Source organism: Panulirus ornatus, chromosome 59 (assembly GCF_036320965.1).
Source record: "Panulirus ornatus isolate Po-2019 chromosome 59, ASM3632096v1, whole genome shotgun sequence".
NCBI classification, from domain to species: domain Eukaryota; kingdom Metazoa; phylum Arthropoda; class Malacostraca; order Decapoda; family Palinuridae; genus Panulirus; species Panulirus ornatus.
The window spans coordinates 16,637,925-16,653,156 of NC_092282.1; the positions used below are offsets into that span (position 1 = coordinate 16,637,925).

The following is a 15,232-nucleotide window of genomic DNA, read 5'->3' on the forward strand; positions in this document are numbered from 1 at the left end:
CTTTCAAACTATTCGCCATTTCCTGCATTAGCGAGGTAGCGTTAAGAACAGAGGACTGGGCCTTTGAGGGAATACCCTCACCTGGCCCAATTCTCTGTTCCTTCTTTTGGAAAATTAAAAAATATATATATATATATATTTATTTATTTATTCTATTTATTTTGCTTTGTCGCTGTCTCCCACGTTTGCGAGGTAGCGCAAGGAAACAGACGAAAGAAATGGCCCAACCCACCCCCATACACATGTATATACACCCACGTCCAAACACGCAAATATACATACCTATACATCTCAATGTACACATATATATACGCACACAGACACATACATATATACCCATGCACACAATTCACACTGTCTGCCCTTATTCATTCCCATCGCCACCTCGCCACACATGGAATACCATCCCCCTCCCCCCTCATGTGTGTGGGGTAGCGCTAGGAAACGACAACAAAGGCCTCATTCGTTCACACTCAGTCTCTAGCTGTCATGCAATAATGCCCGAAACCACAGCTCCCTTTCCACATCCAGGCCCCACACAGCTTTCCATGGTTTACCCCAGACGCTTCACATGCCCTGATTCAATCCACTGACAGGACGTCAACCCCGGTATACCACATCGATCCAATTCACTCTATTCCTTGCCCGCCTTTCACCCTCCTGCATGTTCAGGCCTCGATCACTGAAAATCTTTTTCACTCCATTTTTCCACCTCTAATTTGGTCTCCCACTTCTCCTCATTCCCTCCACCTCCGACACATATATCCTCTTCGTCAATCTTTCCTCACTCATTCTCTCCATGTGCCCAAACCATTTCAAAACACCCTCTTCTGCTCTCTCAACCACGCTCTTTTTATTTCCACACATCTCTCTTACCCTTACATTACTTACTCGATCAAACCACCTCACACCACACATTGTCCTCAAACATCTCATTTCCAGCACATCCACCCTCCTGCGCACAACTCTATCCATAGCCCACGCCTCGCAACCATACAAAATTGTTGGAACCACTATTCCTTCAAACATACCCATTTTTGCTTTCCGAGATAATGTCCTCGACTTCCACACATTCTTCAAGGCTCTCAGGATTTTCACCTCCTCCCCCACCCTATGATTCACTTCCGCTTCCATGGTTCCATCCGCTGCCAGATCCACTCCCAGATATCTAAAACACTTTACTTCCTCCAGTTTTTCTCCATTCAAACTTACTTCACAATTGACTTGATCCTCAACCCTACTGTAGCTAATAACCTTGCTCTTATTCACATTTACTCTTAAGTTTCTTCTTTCACTCACTTTACCAAACTCATTCACCAGCTTCTACAGTTTCTCACATGAATCAGCCATATATATATATATATATATATATATATATATCTTTTTCTTTCTTTCATACTATTCGCCATTTCCCGCGTCAGCGAGGTAGCGTTAAGAACAGAGGACTGGGCCTCTGAGGAAACATCCTCATCCAGCCCCCTTCTCTGTTCCTTCCTGTTCCTATATATATATGTGTGTGTGTGTGTGTGTGTCTGTGTGTCTGTGTGTGTGTACTTTTGGGGATAGAGGGAAAGAATACTTCCCACGTATTCCCCATGTATCGTAAAAGGCGAATAGAAGGGGAGGGAGCAACGGGGCTGGAAATCCTTCCCTCCAGTTTTTACTTTTCCAAAAGAAGGAACAAACAAGTGGGCCAAATGAGGATTTTTCTTCTTAAGCTCAGTCCTTTGTTCTTAACCTTACCTCACTAACTTGGGAAACAGCGAATTTGTATAAAAGATATATATGTGTCCAGGCTCCATAGACCTCTTCATGGCTTACCTTCAATGCTTCCTGTGCCCTAGTTCAGTCCATTCACAGCATGTTGACTCCAGGGTGCCACAATGTTCCCTTTTTTTTCTCTCTTCAATGCAGCATTCTTTTCAATCTACTGCATGTGATGCTGTCATTGCTGATGTTAAAGCTTTTTGGAATTGTTAGAGTGAATTGAAGAAGATTGTTGAAGGAGGTACCATGCCAGAAGAAGTGTACAGTGTTGATGCAACAGGTCATTATTGGAAATGCATGCTGGACAAAACATTATTTTTAAAAAGAAAGAGATTTCAGCATCATTTTTCAAGGCACTGAGAGATCATCTGATGCTACTTCTGGGAGGCAGTGTTGTTGATGATTTTAAGTTAAAGCCTTTATGCCTTGCTAGTGTACAGTTTTGAAATTTCAGAGCTCTAAAGGGTATTGCGAAGCCTAACTTAACAGAGATATTGCACTCAAATTGGAAGGTTTGGATAACTATGAATGTTTTCAAGACTAGTTTATTAACTTCTGTCTGACTGTGGAAAAGTAGTGTGCAACATTTCCAACAAAGTATTACTCCTCTTAGGCAATGCACAAAGCCAACCAGTGAACTTAAATGATCTTTTCAATAATTTGAGAGTAGAGTACATCCCCAAGAATACAACAGCCTTAATACAGCAAATGCCTCAAAGCCTTGATACAGCCAATGCCTCAAGATGATGTTCCAAATTTCAAGAGGTATTGTAATTGTAAGCAGTTTATTAAAGCAGCTGATGGAGAGAATAAGCCAATTGCTCAAAATTTTTGGAAATTATTATTGATGCAGTAGATAACATAACTGAGTTGTGGGATGAAGTGAAAATTTCTACTGTGATGGATGTTTGGAGAAACATGTGCCTTGAGTATACCAATGACATTACAGGCTTTCTACCAGCAGAACCATTAGAGAAAGTTCACTGAGACATTGTGGTACTAGCACACCATTCTGGGTTTGAGGACATCTTAGATAAAGATGTGGTTCAGCTGTTGAATTGACATGTAGAAGATATGACTAATGAAGATCTCATATTGTTGGAGCACGATTGAGATGCAGGAGAAGTTGACATTATAGAAGCACGACCCAACCCACTTCTATTGACAACAATTTACCTGTAAAAGTCCTTTGCATTCATGGATGATGTAGAAATCCATAATGCTAATAATCCCAGTAGAACTTTTTTCATCGTGTATGTTAGTCTCAATTATTGTTTAGATTTTAATTGTACTTGATTATATGGAAAATCTGAAATGCTTTATATGTTCAAGATCTTGATGGGGCTTTGTAGCAATGATGTTCTAAGTTTACCATATTGACTGACACCCAGAAAAGCTCTCAAAATGAAAATATCCTTGTACTTGATTGACTCAACTGTAAACTGATGTCTAAGCTGAATGGTGTGTTTTGGACATATTTTGTCAAAAAAACTGGAACCTCCTGCTAAGGTGTTTCCCAAAGTTGGACCATCACACTGAAACCATGTCAAAATTATCTTCACTTTGAAAATTGCTCATACATACTTTTTCCCCCTTAAATATAGCAAATATCAATCACTCACATCAATTTTTTGATAAAGATTGTGGACAAATGTAAAAGAAAATGTAATAAAACAAATATAAAAAACCCAACCTCAGATGCTATGAGAAAATAGGAAGCAGCTTGCAGTTTGATGAATCTGGGGGATGCATTCAACTATGAATTGTATGTTGCCTTAAGCACAAAATGAAAGGTATTATGTAATCTTTAACCGAAACTGGTGTCTGGTTATTTATGACTTTATAATTTGATTATAGTAAATGCTGCTAATTTATGTACCCCTAGTGCTCCGGAAATTGCAGTAAAACAGATTTCAGTTAGGCATACTGAAATCTGGCTTTGTTTTTCTCACTAGCCACTAAAGATGTTGTGTAAGATGGTTCTTGGTAGTCCAAGAAATGCTGATTTTATTTGGGGATTCTGCATGTAGAATTATTGTATATATTATGCAGTACTTATACATAATATATCCAGATACATTTATTTTATTTATCACCAACATTGTATTTCTGCATGAAATAAGAGTACCATATGCTGCAGTGGGAAAACAAACTCATTAGAAAGAAAGAAATGTTGCATTCTCAGTTGCTTTATACCAGAGACCTATCAAATATGACACTGGCTATTACCTTTTCTTTGTCTGTAAACTTACTGAATATTTCTCCTTCCTTCTTTTAACTGGATTTGTATCTTGTTGCTTTTGAATGCTGACGGTGGTTTTTGTCAGCGATAGTTTCATGATGGTGATGGTAGTAATGGTTGGTGGTGTTTGATGGTGACGTTTGTGGATGGAGGTTGTGTTTAGTGATGATGATGGTAGTAAGGTTGGAAGTAGTGTTTAGGAGGAGTTGTGGTTGTGAATTAACAGTGTTGTTTAGTGATGAAACAAACACATTAAAAAGAAACAAAACCTCATCTCCTTGGTCTTTTATATGAGGGAGCTATTCCCTATTCTTTTGTTATGGATAGACCTGTTAAACACATCATCTACACCCTCAAGGGGACCATAATTAACTTTGATTTTGTTAGTTTTGAATGCTGCTTGTTAGTGATGATGGTTATACTGATGGATAGTTGTTGGTGGTAGTAGTGAGGGTGGGCTCCCTTTCAAAAAGGTTATTGGCATTACTTTAGGACCCCTTTTCCAGGGGTTCTTGCAGCTGCAAGGCTGTACTAAACTCAAAAGCAGGGATGGGATGGATCCTTTTTATGTATACACTGAGAATTTCTGACTTATGGACATGTGACCTATGAGCATCTATACTTATGAAGAAGCTCCAAAAAATACTATCTGAAACTCATACATATGAACCACAGAGCTACTGAAATATGCATTTGTTTTTTCATTAACTGCTGTTTCATATAATGCTTGATTAACTATATTTAACTCAAAATACAGTAATTATTACATTATTATTGACAAGTACATATATTTACTCTTATTGTATGCAAATTATCATCATTTCTTTATATATTCTGACATACTAACAATTCATCCTGAATGCAGGGTCAAGGATTGTAAATTGTTTATAAGTTGGGACCTCCCAGTATTTTGTTTCAGCAACTGACAATGATACAGCCTTGCCAAAGGTGACTTTTGCTTTCACTGTTTAACCTCAAGCAGGCAGAGCTTGATAATACCATACTATATTCATTCTATCTACATATCTGTCCATCAACCCATCCATCTGTATCTCTGATGCCCATTCTCTTCGGAACTCCCTCAAGGGGGTAGCCTTGGCAAAAGAGTCTCCATAATGGATGAACTCCTGTGCCTTTTTTAAGCCTCTTAGTACCTCACCCTTAACAAGCTGGCAGAGGTCAATTCTAGGGCAGTGTTTCCTGAAGCTCCTTCCTAATGTTCCTACCAGCCACTTCTGCCCAATGTTCCTACCTACTTCTTTTACTTTATACTCTTACCTAAATGTTCGTTCCAACTACTTCTACCTAACACTCTTATCAAATGTTCCTAGCTACTGCTTCAGTCTCTTGCTTTACCATTTTGCTAGAAGGCAGGGCTAGCACATAGTGCTCACCACAGGAAAATCTAGTGTTAAAGAAATGAGTTGGATGAGTTAAGTGTTGTCAAGTGCTGTGTGTGACAAGGAGAGATTGTATGTTTGAGGACAGAGTGCCAGTAGTCCATATGTGGATGAGGTGGGAAGAAGAGACTGCTACCTGGGTTAGACGAGTGAACCTTGACAGCCATTGAAGTGCTGGCTCATTATGCAGCCATCACTAATCCTCCTGATACCTAGATGGGTATTACTGGTGATATACCTCCCTGATTGGTGGCTGCCTACCACCTACTACCTGCATTTTCTCTTATAATAGTACTCCCAGGAAATGGACAACATCACAAGTAAGATCATGTTGGATTAGAGGATGTCAGACTTCTCAGATAGGAGGTTTTATTGTGACTGTAGCCAAGCAGTATGAATCAGTGTGAGTCCAGAAAGAGGGAACTCTTACTTTAGGTGTCTTTTCATCTTGTCTGTGAGAGTTATTGTATCTGTTGGGGCACCATCATTTTTTCCATATTTTGAAAGGCTTCTTTAACTCCATACATATGGTTATTGCTTCTTTGGCTTCTTTGACTCCATACATATGGTTATTGCTTCTTCTGTCGTAGCTAAGTAATCATGCAACCTTTTTTATGTGTTGCAAGTTGTTTGCTGGACGCGATTTATAAGGTATATGGATATATTTTTGTTAGTTCATATGCTTAAGCATGTTGGGTATATGTAGATATGCAAAATATTGATATATTATTTTTTTGCATAAAGTCATTGGAAGTTTTAATAGGTAATGTTAATTTTGTTTTTATTTCTTTTGCAGGAAAGTTGACACTTATTCAGTATATTAATGGGTCACTACCATCTTCTTGTGAATTTGGACTAGTTTCTGCCACAGGTGTGATTGGAACTGTTGAAAACAACTACCAGGGACACTGGCTTGAATCAGCCAACAGTATGAATCAAGAAGTTTTATCTTTTCTCTGTGGCAGAGATAAAGAGGGACGTAGACCTACTGGGTGTTGTTGGAGACCTAACACTGTTGAAGAAAGTGGAGGCCAGAATCAAAAAGAGGCATCACAGAATACATTGTCATCGCAAAGTAAAGGAGTTTCTACTAGATCTCAGAATAGCACCTGCTGCTCATCGTCAGAGGCCACAGACACTAGTGGGAATACAAATGAAAAGAGATCTACTGTGGGCTATAGCATTGAAGTAGAACGGGATAGCACATCTCTTCGTCAGGCAGATGCTGTTTCACTGCTATTGATACCACACCATCCTGGAGTTCAATTGAAATTTTTTCACATTTGTGATGAGAAATTTTTAAGAGATTATGTAAGTAGTTTTCCATGATATGTTTATTTCATAGATTATAAAAATAGTGTTACTGGACTCTATCTGATTGTGGTTACACCATAATTGAAAAGTTACCTTCATTAAGGGTATATAAACCATCTCTTGAAAAAGGGGAGTACAGTGTTGTCGAGGAACTTCTTGATCCAAAGGAGTTTATCATTTCCTTGATACTGGAAGTCATGCAGCCTTGAAGCTGTAGAAGTCCATTCATTGAAAGGGGTCCTAGAGTTGTATGACAATAAAGATAATGATAAGAATTAGAATGTGAGTGGTTCATAATGAAAGAGGCATTTTTTATTTACTTATTCATTATACTTGATCGCAGTTTTCTGTGTCAGCGAGGTGGTGGCCAGGAAACAGATTAAGAATGACCCATCCACTCATATACACATGTATTCATAAATGCCCATACATATACATATCAACATATACACATATACATACATATTTTATTTTATTCATTGTGCTTTGTCTCTGTCTCCTGCGTTAGCGAGGTAGCGTGAGGAAACAGACAAAAGAGTGGCCCAACCCACCCACATACACATGTATATATATACACGTCCACACACAGCACATACACATACCTGTACATCTCAACATATATACACACGCAGACATATACATATATACACATGTACATAATTCATACTGTCTGCCCTTATTCATTCTAGTTGCCACCTCGCCACACATGAAATAACAACCCCCTCCCCCCGCATGTGCGCAAGGTAGCTCTAAGAAAAGACAACAGAGGCCACATTCGTTCACACTCAGTCTCTAGCTGTCATGTATAATGCACCGAAACCACAGCTCCCTTTCCACATCCAGGCCCCACAGAACTTTCCATGGTTTACTCCAGACGCTTCACATTCACATCGTTCCAATTCACTCTGTTCCTTGCACGCCTTTCATTCTCCTGCATGTTCAGGCCCCGATCACTCAAAATCTTTTTCACTCCATCTTTCCACCTTCGATTTGGTCTCCCACTTCTCATTCCCTCCACCTCTGACACATATATCCTCTTTGTCAATATTTCCTCACTCATTCTCTCTGTGTGACCATACCATTTCAAAACACCCTCTTCTTCTCTCTAAACCACACTCTTTTTATTACCACACATCTCTCTTACCCTTTCATTACTTACTCGATCAAACCACCTCACACCACATATTGTCCTCAAACATCTCATTTCCAGTACATCCACCCTCCTCCGCACAACTTTATCTATAGCTCACGCCTCGTAACCATGTAACATTGTTGGAACCACTATTCCTTCAAACATACCCATTTTTGCTTTCCAAGATAACATTCTCAACTTCCACACATTCTTCAATGCTCCCAGAACTTTCGGCCCCTCTCCCACCCTATGACTCACTTCCGTTTCCATGGTTCCATCCACTGACAAATCCACTCCCAGATATCTAAAACACTTCACTTCCTCCATTTTTTCTCCATTCAAACTTACCTCCCAATTGACTTGTCCCTCAACCCTACTGTACCTAATAACCTTCCTCTTATTCATGTTTACTCTCAGCTTTCTTCTTTCACACACTTTACCAAACTCAGTCACCAGCTTCTGCAGTTTCTCACATGAATCAGCCACCAGCACTGTATCATCAGTGAACAACAACTGACTCACTTCCCAAGCTCTCTCATTCACAACAGACTGCATACTTGCCCATCTTTCCAAAACTCTTGCATTCACCTCCCTAACAACCCCATCCATAAACAAATTAAACAACCATGGAGACATCACGCACCCCTGCTGCAAACCAACATTCACTGAGAACCAATCACTTTCCTCTCTTCCTACACGCACACATGCCTTACATCCTCGATAAAAACTTTTCACTGCTTCTAACAACTTGCCTCCCACACCATATATTCTTAATACCTTCCACAGAGCATCTCTATCAACTCATCATATGCCTTCTCCAGATCCATAAATGCTACATACAAATCCATTTGCTTTTCTAAGTATTTCTCACATACATTCTTCAAAGCAAACACCTAATCCACACATCCTCTACCACTTCTGAAACCACACTGCTCTTCCCCAATCTGATGCTCTGTATTTGCCTTCACCCTCTCAATTAATACCCTCCCATATAATTTCCCAGGAATACTCAACAAACTTATACCTCTGTAATTTGAGCACTCACTTTTATCCCCTTTGCCTTTGTACAATGGCACTATGCAAGCATTGCGCCAATCTTCAGGCACCTCACCATGAGTCATACATACATTAAATAATCTTACCAACCAGTAAACAATACAGTAACCTCCTTTTTTAATAAATTCCACTGCAATACCATCCAAACCCACTGCCTTGCCAGCTTTCATCTTCCGCAAAACTTTTACTACCTCTTCTCTGCTTACCAAATCATTCTCCCTAACCCTCTCACTTTGCACACCACCTCGACCAAAACACCCTACATCTGCCACTCTGTCATCAAACACATGCAACAAACCTTCAAAATACTCACTCCATCTCCTTCTCACATCACCACTACTTGTTATCACCTCCCCATTAGCCCCTTCACTGATGTTCCCATTTGTTCCCTTGTCTTATGCACTTTATTTACCTCCTTCCAAAACATCTTTTTATTCTCCCTAAAATTTAATGATACTCTCTCACCCCAACTCTCATTTGCCCTCTTTTTCGCCTCTTGCACCTTTCTCTTGACCTCCTGCCTCTTTCTTTTATACATCTCCTGGTCATTTGTATTATTTCCCTGCAAAAATCTTCCAAATGCCTTTTTGCTCTTTCACTAATAATCTTACTTCTTCATCCCACCACTCACTATCCTTTCTAATCTGCCCACCTCCCACGCTCCTTATGCCACAAGCATCTTTTGCACAAGCCATCACTGCTTCCCTAAATACATCCCATTGCTCCCCCACTCCCCCTACATAATAATCACATCATCAGGGGAAACACAAGAGAGAAATATAACAGTCAGTTGATATGCAACGAAGAGACGTAGCTAGGACGCCGTTTGGTAAACATGCAATTGTCCAAGATAGACAACGAGCGTATCATAAACAATTCACCCTCTTGTCCCTATGATAAGTTTATGCTACACACTTTGATGATGTGATTATTACACGAAAGTGCACTTAGGAACATCGTGTTTCATTTTCCCCATAGACTCATAGGAATATATACACATGTACACTACATTTTCATACTTGCTTAACCCCCCGCTTCAGCGAGGTAATGCCAGGAAAACACAAAAAAGGCCACATTTATTCACATTCAGTCTTTAGCTGTCATGTGTAATGCACTGAAACCACAGCTCCCTATTCACATCCAGGCCCCACAGACCTTTACATGGTTTCCCCCAGATGTTTCACATGCCTTGGCTCAGTCCATTGACAGCACATCAGCCCCGGTATACCACATTGTTCCAATTCACTCTATTCCTTGCACACCTCTCACCCTTATGTATGTTCAGGCTCTGATCACTCAAAATCTTTTCCTTTCCATCCTTCTACCTCCAGTTTGGTCTCCCGCTTCTTGTTCCCTCCACCTTTGACACCTATATCCTCTTTGTCAACCTTTCCTCACTTATTCTCTCCATATGTCCAAGCCATTTCAACACACCCTCTCCTGCTCTCTCAACCTCACTCTTTATATTTCCACACATCTCTCTTACCCTTTCATTTACTTGATCAAATCACATCACACCACATATTGTCCTCAAACATTTAATTTCCAACAAATCCACCCTCCTCTGCACAACCCTATCTATAGCCTATGCCTCGCAACCATATGATATTTTTGGAACTACTGTTCCTTCAAACATACCCATTTTTGCTCTCTGAGATAATATTTTCTCTTTCCTTACATTCTTCATTTCTCCCAGAACCTTTACCCCCTCCCCCACTCTTTGACTCACTGCAGCTTCCATGGTTCCATTCACTGCTAAGGCCACTCCCAAATATCTAAAACACTTCACTTCCTCCAATTTTTCTCCATTCTGACTTACTTGCCAATTAACTTGTCCCTCAACTTTCTCCTTTCATACACTTCATCTCTTACTTGACCCCTTTTTCAACCCTTACACCTTCCTTTTGACCTCCTGCCACTTTCTGTTATACATCTCCCAGTTAATTGCAATCCTTCCTTGTAAGTATTGACCAAACACCCCTCTTTTCTCTTTCACTAATGACTTTACTTCTTCATCCCACCACTCACTACCCTTTCTAATCCGCCCACCTCCTACCTTTCTCATGCTACATGCATCTTTTGTGCATGCCATCGCTGCTTCCCTAAATATATCACATTTCTTACCCTTTACCCTCAGGTCATTTGCTCTCACCTTTTGATATTCTACACTCAATATCTCCTGGTACTCCTTCTCACATGTTTCCTTTCCAAGCTCGCTTCCTCTCACCACTTCTCCTCCCCAACATTCTCTCTACTTTTTTGAAAACCTCTACAAATCTTCACCTTCGCCTCTACGAGATAATGATCAGATATCCCTCCAGCTGCCCCTCTCAGCACATTAACATCCAAAAGTCTCTCTTTTACACACTTATCAATTTACACAATCCAATAATGCCCTTTGACCATCTCTCCTACTCACATACGTATACATATGTATATCTTTTTAAACCAGGTATTTCCAATCAACAGTCTTTTCATAGCACACAAATCCACAAGCTCTTCACTATTTCCATTCGCAGCATTGAATGCCCCATGTACACCAATTATATCCTCAACTGTCACATTACTCACCTTCACATTTAAATCAACCATTACTGATACCCAGTCTCGTGCACCAAAGCAGCTGACACTCTCTCAGGTGCTCCCAAAACACTTACCTCTCATGATTTCTTCTCATGACCAGGTGCATAAGCACCAATGATCACCCATCTCTCTCATCCACTTTCTGTTTCACTCACATCAATCTAGAATTTACTTTCTGACATTCTATCACACACTTTCACATCCCCTGCTACAGGAGTATTGCTACTCCTTCCTTAGCTCTTGTCATCTCACTAACCCCTGACTTTACTCACAAGACGTTTCCAAACCATTCTTCCCTTTTACCCTTGAGCTTTGTTTCACTCAGAGTCTGAAGATCCAGGTCTCTTTCCTCAAACATACTACATATCTCTCCTTTCTTCTCATCTTGGTTACATCCACAGACATTCAGACACCCCAGTCTGATGCTTTGAGGAGAAGGAGGACTCCCCGCTTGACTCTTTCTTCTGGTTCACCCATTAGAAATTGAAATACAAGGAGGGGAGGGTTTCCAGCAACATGCTTTCACCCCCTTTAGTCGCCTTCTATGACACTCGGGGAATACATAGGAAGTATTCTTTCTTCTGTATTCCCAAGGAATGAGGCATATATCTCCTCATATATGTTGAAGCTTCCAGTCATAATCATGGGTCTTAATTGAAGCTGGGCCTGATTGAGATAAGAAGAAAGATCTAGCAAAAGAGAAAATTAGGGAGAAAAGAAGACAAATCTTTAAGATCTTTTAAGTAGGTGGAGAACCTACCTTTTGAAAAGGGGCATGTTGTAGCTTTGAAGATCCTTAGGTAAAGAGTTCCAAAGCTTAGTCATGCAGGAATTGAAAGAGACAGTGCCAACTACCACACAGTAATTGTGATGTAATGGCTTGCTGAATGATATGGGTTCTAGTTGGTGGCTGAGACACATGGGCAACTTTTTTTTTTTGCAGAACTGAAGATGTATATTAGAAGAGTGGTAAGAAAAATGGCTCAGGTTTTGAGGTCAGATTGTGTGTGAGAACTGATAATTCAGACTGCTTTGTACTCAACAATCATATAATCATAAGTTAAGAGCCTTCCCAGATGTGAGAGCAGTATTCCATAGTTAGTATTATTATTAAAATGACTGTTTAGAAGAGAAGAATCTTTGGCATTTGAATAGTATCCCAAGTTTCTAAAAGTCAGACTTAGCTATTTTTGTAATATGGGATTTATAAGATACAGGTAGTATTGTGATACCGTTGATCTTCCTTTTTATTGAGTAGTGGATATGCAGAACCATCAAAGTTTATGGGAAAGTTTTAAGGAGTAAGAGAGAGAGGTATAGGAAGAAATGGGGTTTCAGAGTTGTTAGATTAGATTATATTGTTTTATCCCCCCTAGAAAATCCTGTCCAGACCTAAGTTTACAGAAGTAGTTGAGTTGAGGAAAGATGTAAATCAAGCAAGGAAAGATATTAAGAGGAAAAGTAATTCCTAAGACATGAGCGAAAAGGGCATTGCAAGACCACATTATGGCTATAGCTGCAGAGCTTTGGGTTTCTTGTGGTAATTACCCATTCCATCTGTTCATTTTCATTCTTTTTAGTCAGGACTGATTCCTTCCCTTTCTAGCTGAGCAACCATGAAAGTCTTATTTTAGATGCAGTGATGACATTGTGTTCCTAAGATGGCTAGGTCACAGGTGTTTTGTGTAAAGAAGTTTACACATAATAGATGTTACTACAGCAGTGTTATGGTGGTGTTTTGGAGCTTTATTTATTTTTCAGTAATGATTTATTAACTTATTTGACTCTTAATCTATAGAAAATCATGAATCTTCAAGTAAATGAACATTGAAGCTTCAGTAAAACCACATAGAAACTGAATTTCAAATATATATGTTTTATGTATGGTATGTGTGCATGTAGTGGTTAATTAGTATTTGTGTGTAAATTTTCTCCATTCTTTTAATGACTAATGTGTAGGTCATAATGAAGATAGGCCTGCCAATACAGTCCCATGCCTTCAACAAGTGTAACCTACCAATCAGCACTGGACTACTTTGTCATGCTTTTTTTTTTTTATGTTTGTCCTGTTTCTCTTGTCAGTGAGACAGTGTCAGAAAAAGTGAAGAACAGTCTCATTTCTTCACATCCATTCTCTAGCTCTCAAGTATAATGCACAGAAAGTAGAGCCCCCTATTCACAACCAAGCCCAACATATCTCTTCATGGTTTCCTTTGATGCTTAATATACCCCTGTGTAGGCTCTTGACTGCATGTCACCCCCTGTATACTGCCTTATTCCTATTAACTTTATCCCATGTGCACCTCACATTTTTCTTTATACTCAGGCTGCAATCATACAGATTATCTTTTGCCCCATCCTGTCATCTTGTCCTCAGTTTCCTCCCCTCCTTGTTCCCTTCACTTCTGACATATATGCCCCCTTACTCAGTCTCTCTCCGCTCGTCCTCACTGTATGTTCAAACCATTTTGACACATCCTCTTCTGCTCTCCCAGTAATGATCTCATGACCACATCTCTCTCCTGCTCTGTCATTTCTTACTCAATCAAACCTTCTCCCACCAGGTATTGTCCTTCAGCATTTCATTTCCAAAACATATATCCTCTTTCATAATTTTTCTTTAATGGCCTAAGCCTTGCATCCAAATAACACGGTCAGGACTGTCAAACATAGCCATCTTTTTCCTCACAGACAGTGACCACTCTTTCCATACTTTTCTTATTGCACCTAAGGTCTTTGGCCCCTCACTCACCTTATGATTCACCTCAGCTCCTGTACTTGCATCTGCTACCATATGTACTCCCAGATGTTTAAAACTCCCCATTTCCTCATGTTCATTCCATTCAAACTCACACTCCAACTAAACTGCCTCACTTCCTTGCTAAGCCTCTTTATCTTGCTTTTATTTACATTAACTGTCAACATCCTCCTTTCACAAACTATCCCAAACTGAGAAACCAACTTCTGTAGTTTCTTGCAAGTCTACCACTAAAGCATTTCATTTCCTACACATATATCCTCTTTCATAATTTTTCTTTAAAGGCCCAAGCCTTGCATCCACATAACATGGTTAGGACTGTCCTCACAGACAGTGATGTCTCATTCCATACTTTTCTCATTGTACCTAAGATCTTTGGCCCCTCACTCACCTTATGATTTACATCAGCTCCTATACTTGCATCTGCTACCATATGCACCCCCAGATATCTAAAATACCCCATTTCCTCCATGTTCATTCCTGTCAAACTCACACTCCAACTAAACTGCCTCACTTCCTTGCTAAGCCTCTTTATCTTACTTTTATTTACATTAACTGTCAACATCCTCCTTTCACAAACTATCCCAAACTGAGAAACCAACTTCTGTAGTTTCTTGCAAGTCTACCACTAAAGCATTTCATTTCCTACACATATATCCTCTTTCATAATTTTTCTTTAAAGGCCCAAGCCTTGCATCCACATAACATGGTTAGGACTGTCCTCACAGACAGTGATGTCTCATTCCATACTTTTCTCATTGTACCTAAGATCTTTGGCCCCTCACTCACCTTATGATTTACATCAGCTCCTATACTTGCATCTGCTACCATATGCACCCCCAGATATCTAAAATACCCCATTTCCTCCATGTTCATTCCTGTCAAACTCACACTCCAACTAAACTGCCTCACTTCCTTGCTAAGCCTCTTTATCTTACTTTTGTTTACATTAACTCTCAACATCCTCCTTTCACATATTA

General features: G+C 39.8%; 1 protein-coding gene across 1 annotated transcript in view; it reads left to right on the plus strand.

Moving 5' to 3' along the window:
- LOC139767138 (uncharacterized) overlaps positions 1–15,232 on the plus strand; it is a 142,446-nt gene that overhangs the window by 48,509 nt on the left and 78,705 nt on the right. Inside the window, exon 4 of the mRNA XM_071696162.1 lies at positions 6,206–6,720. Within this exon, the coding sequence (XP_071552263.1) occupies positions 6,206–6,720 (515 nt within the window). The remainder of the gene's footprint in view (positions 1–6,205; positions 6,721–15,232) is intronic.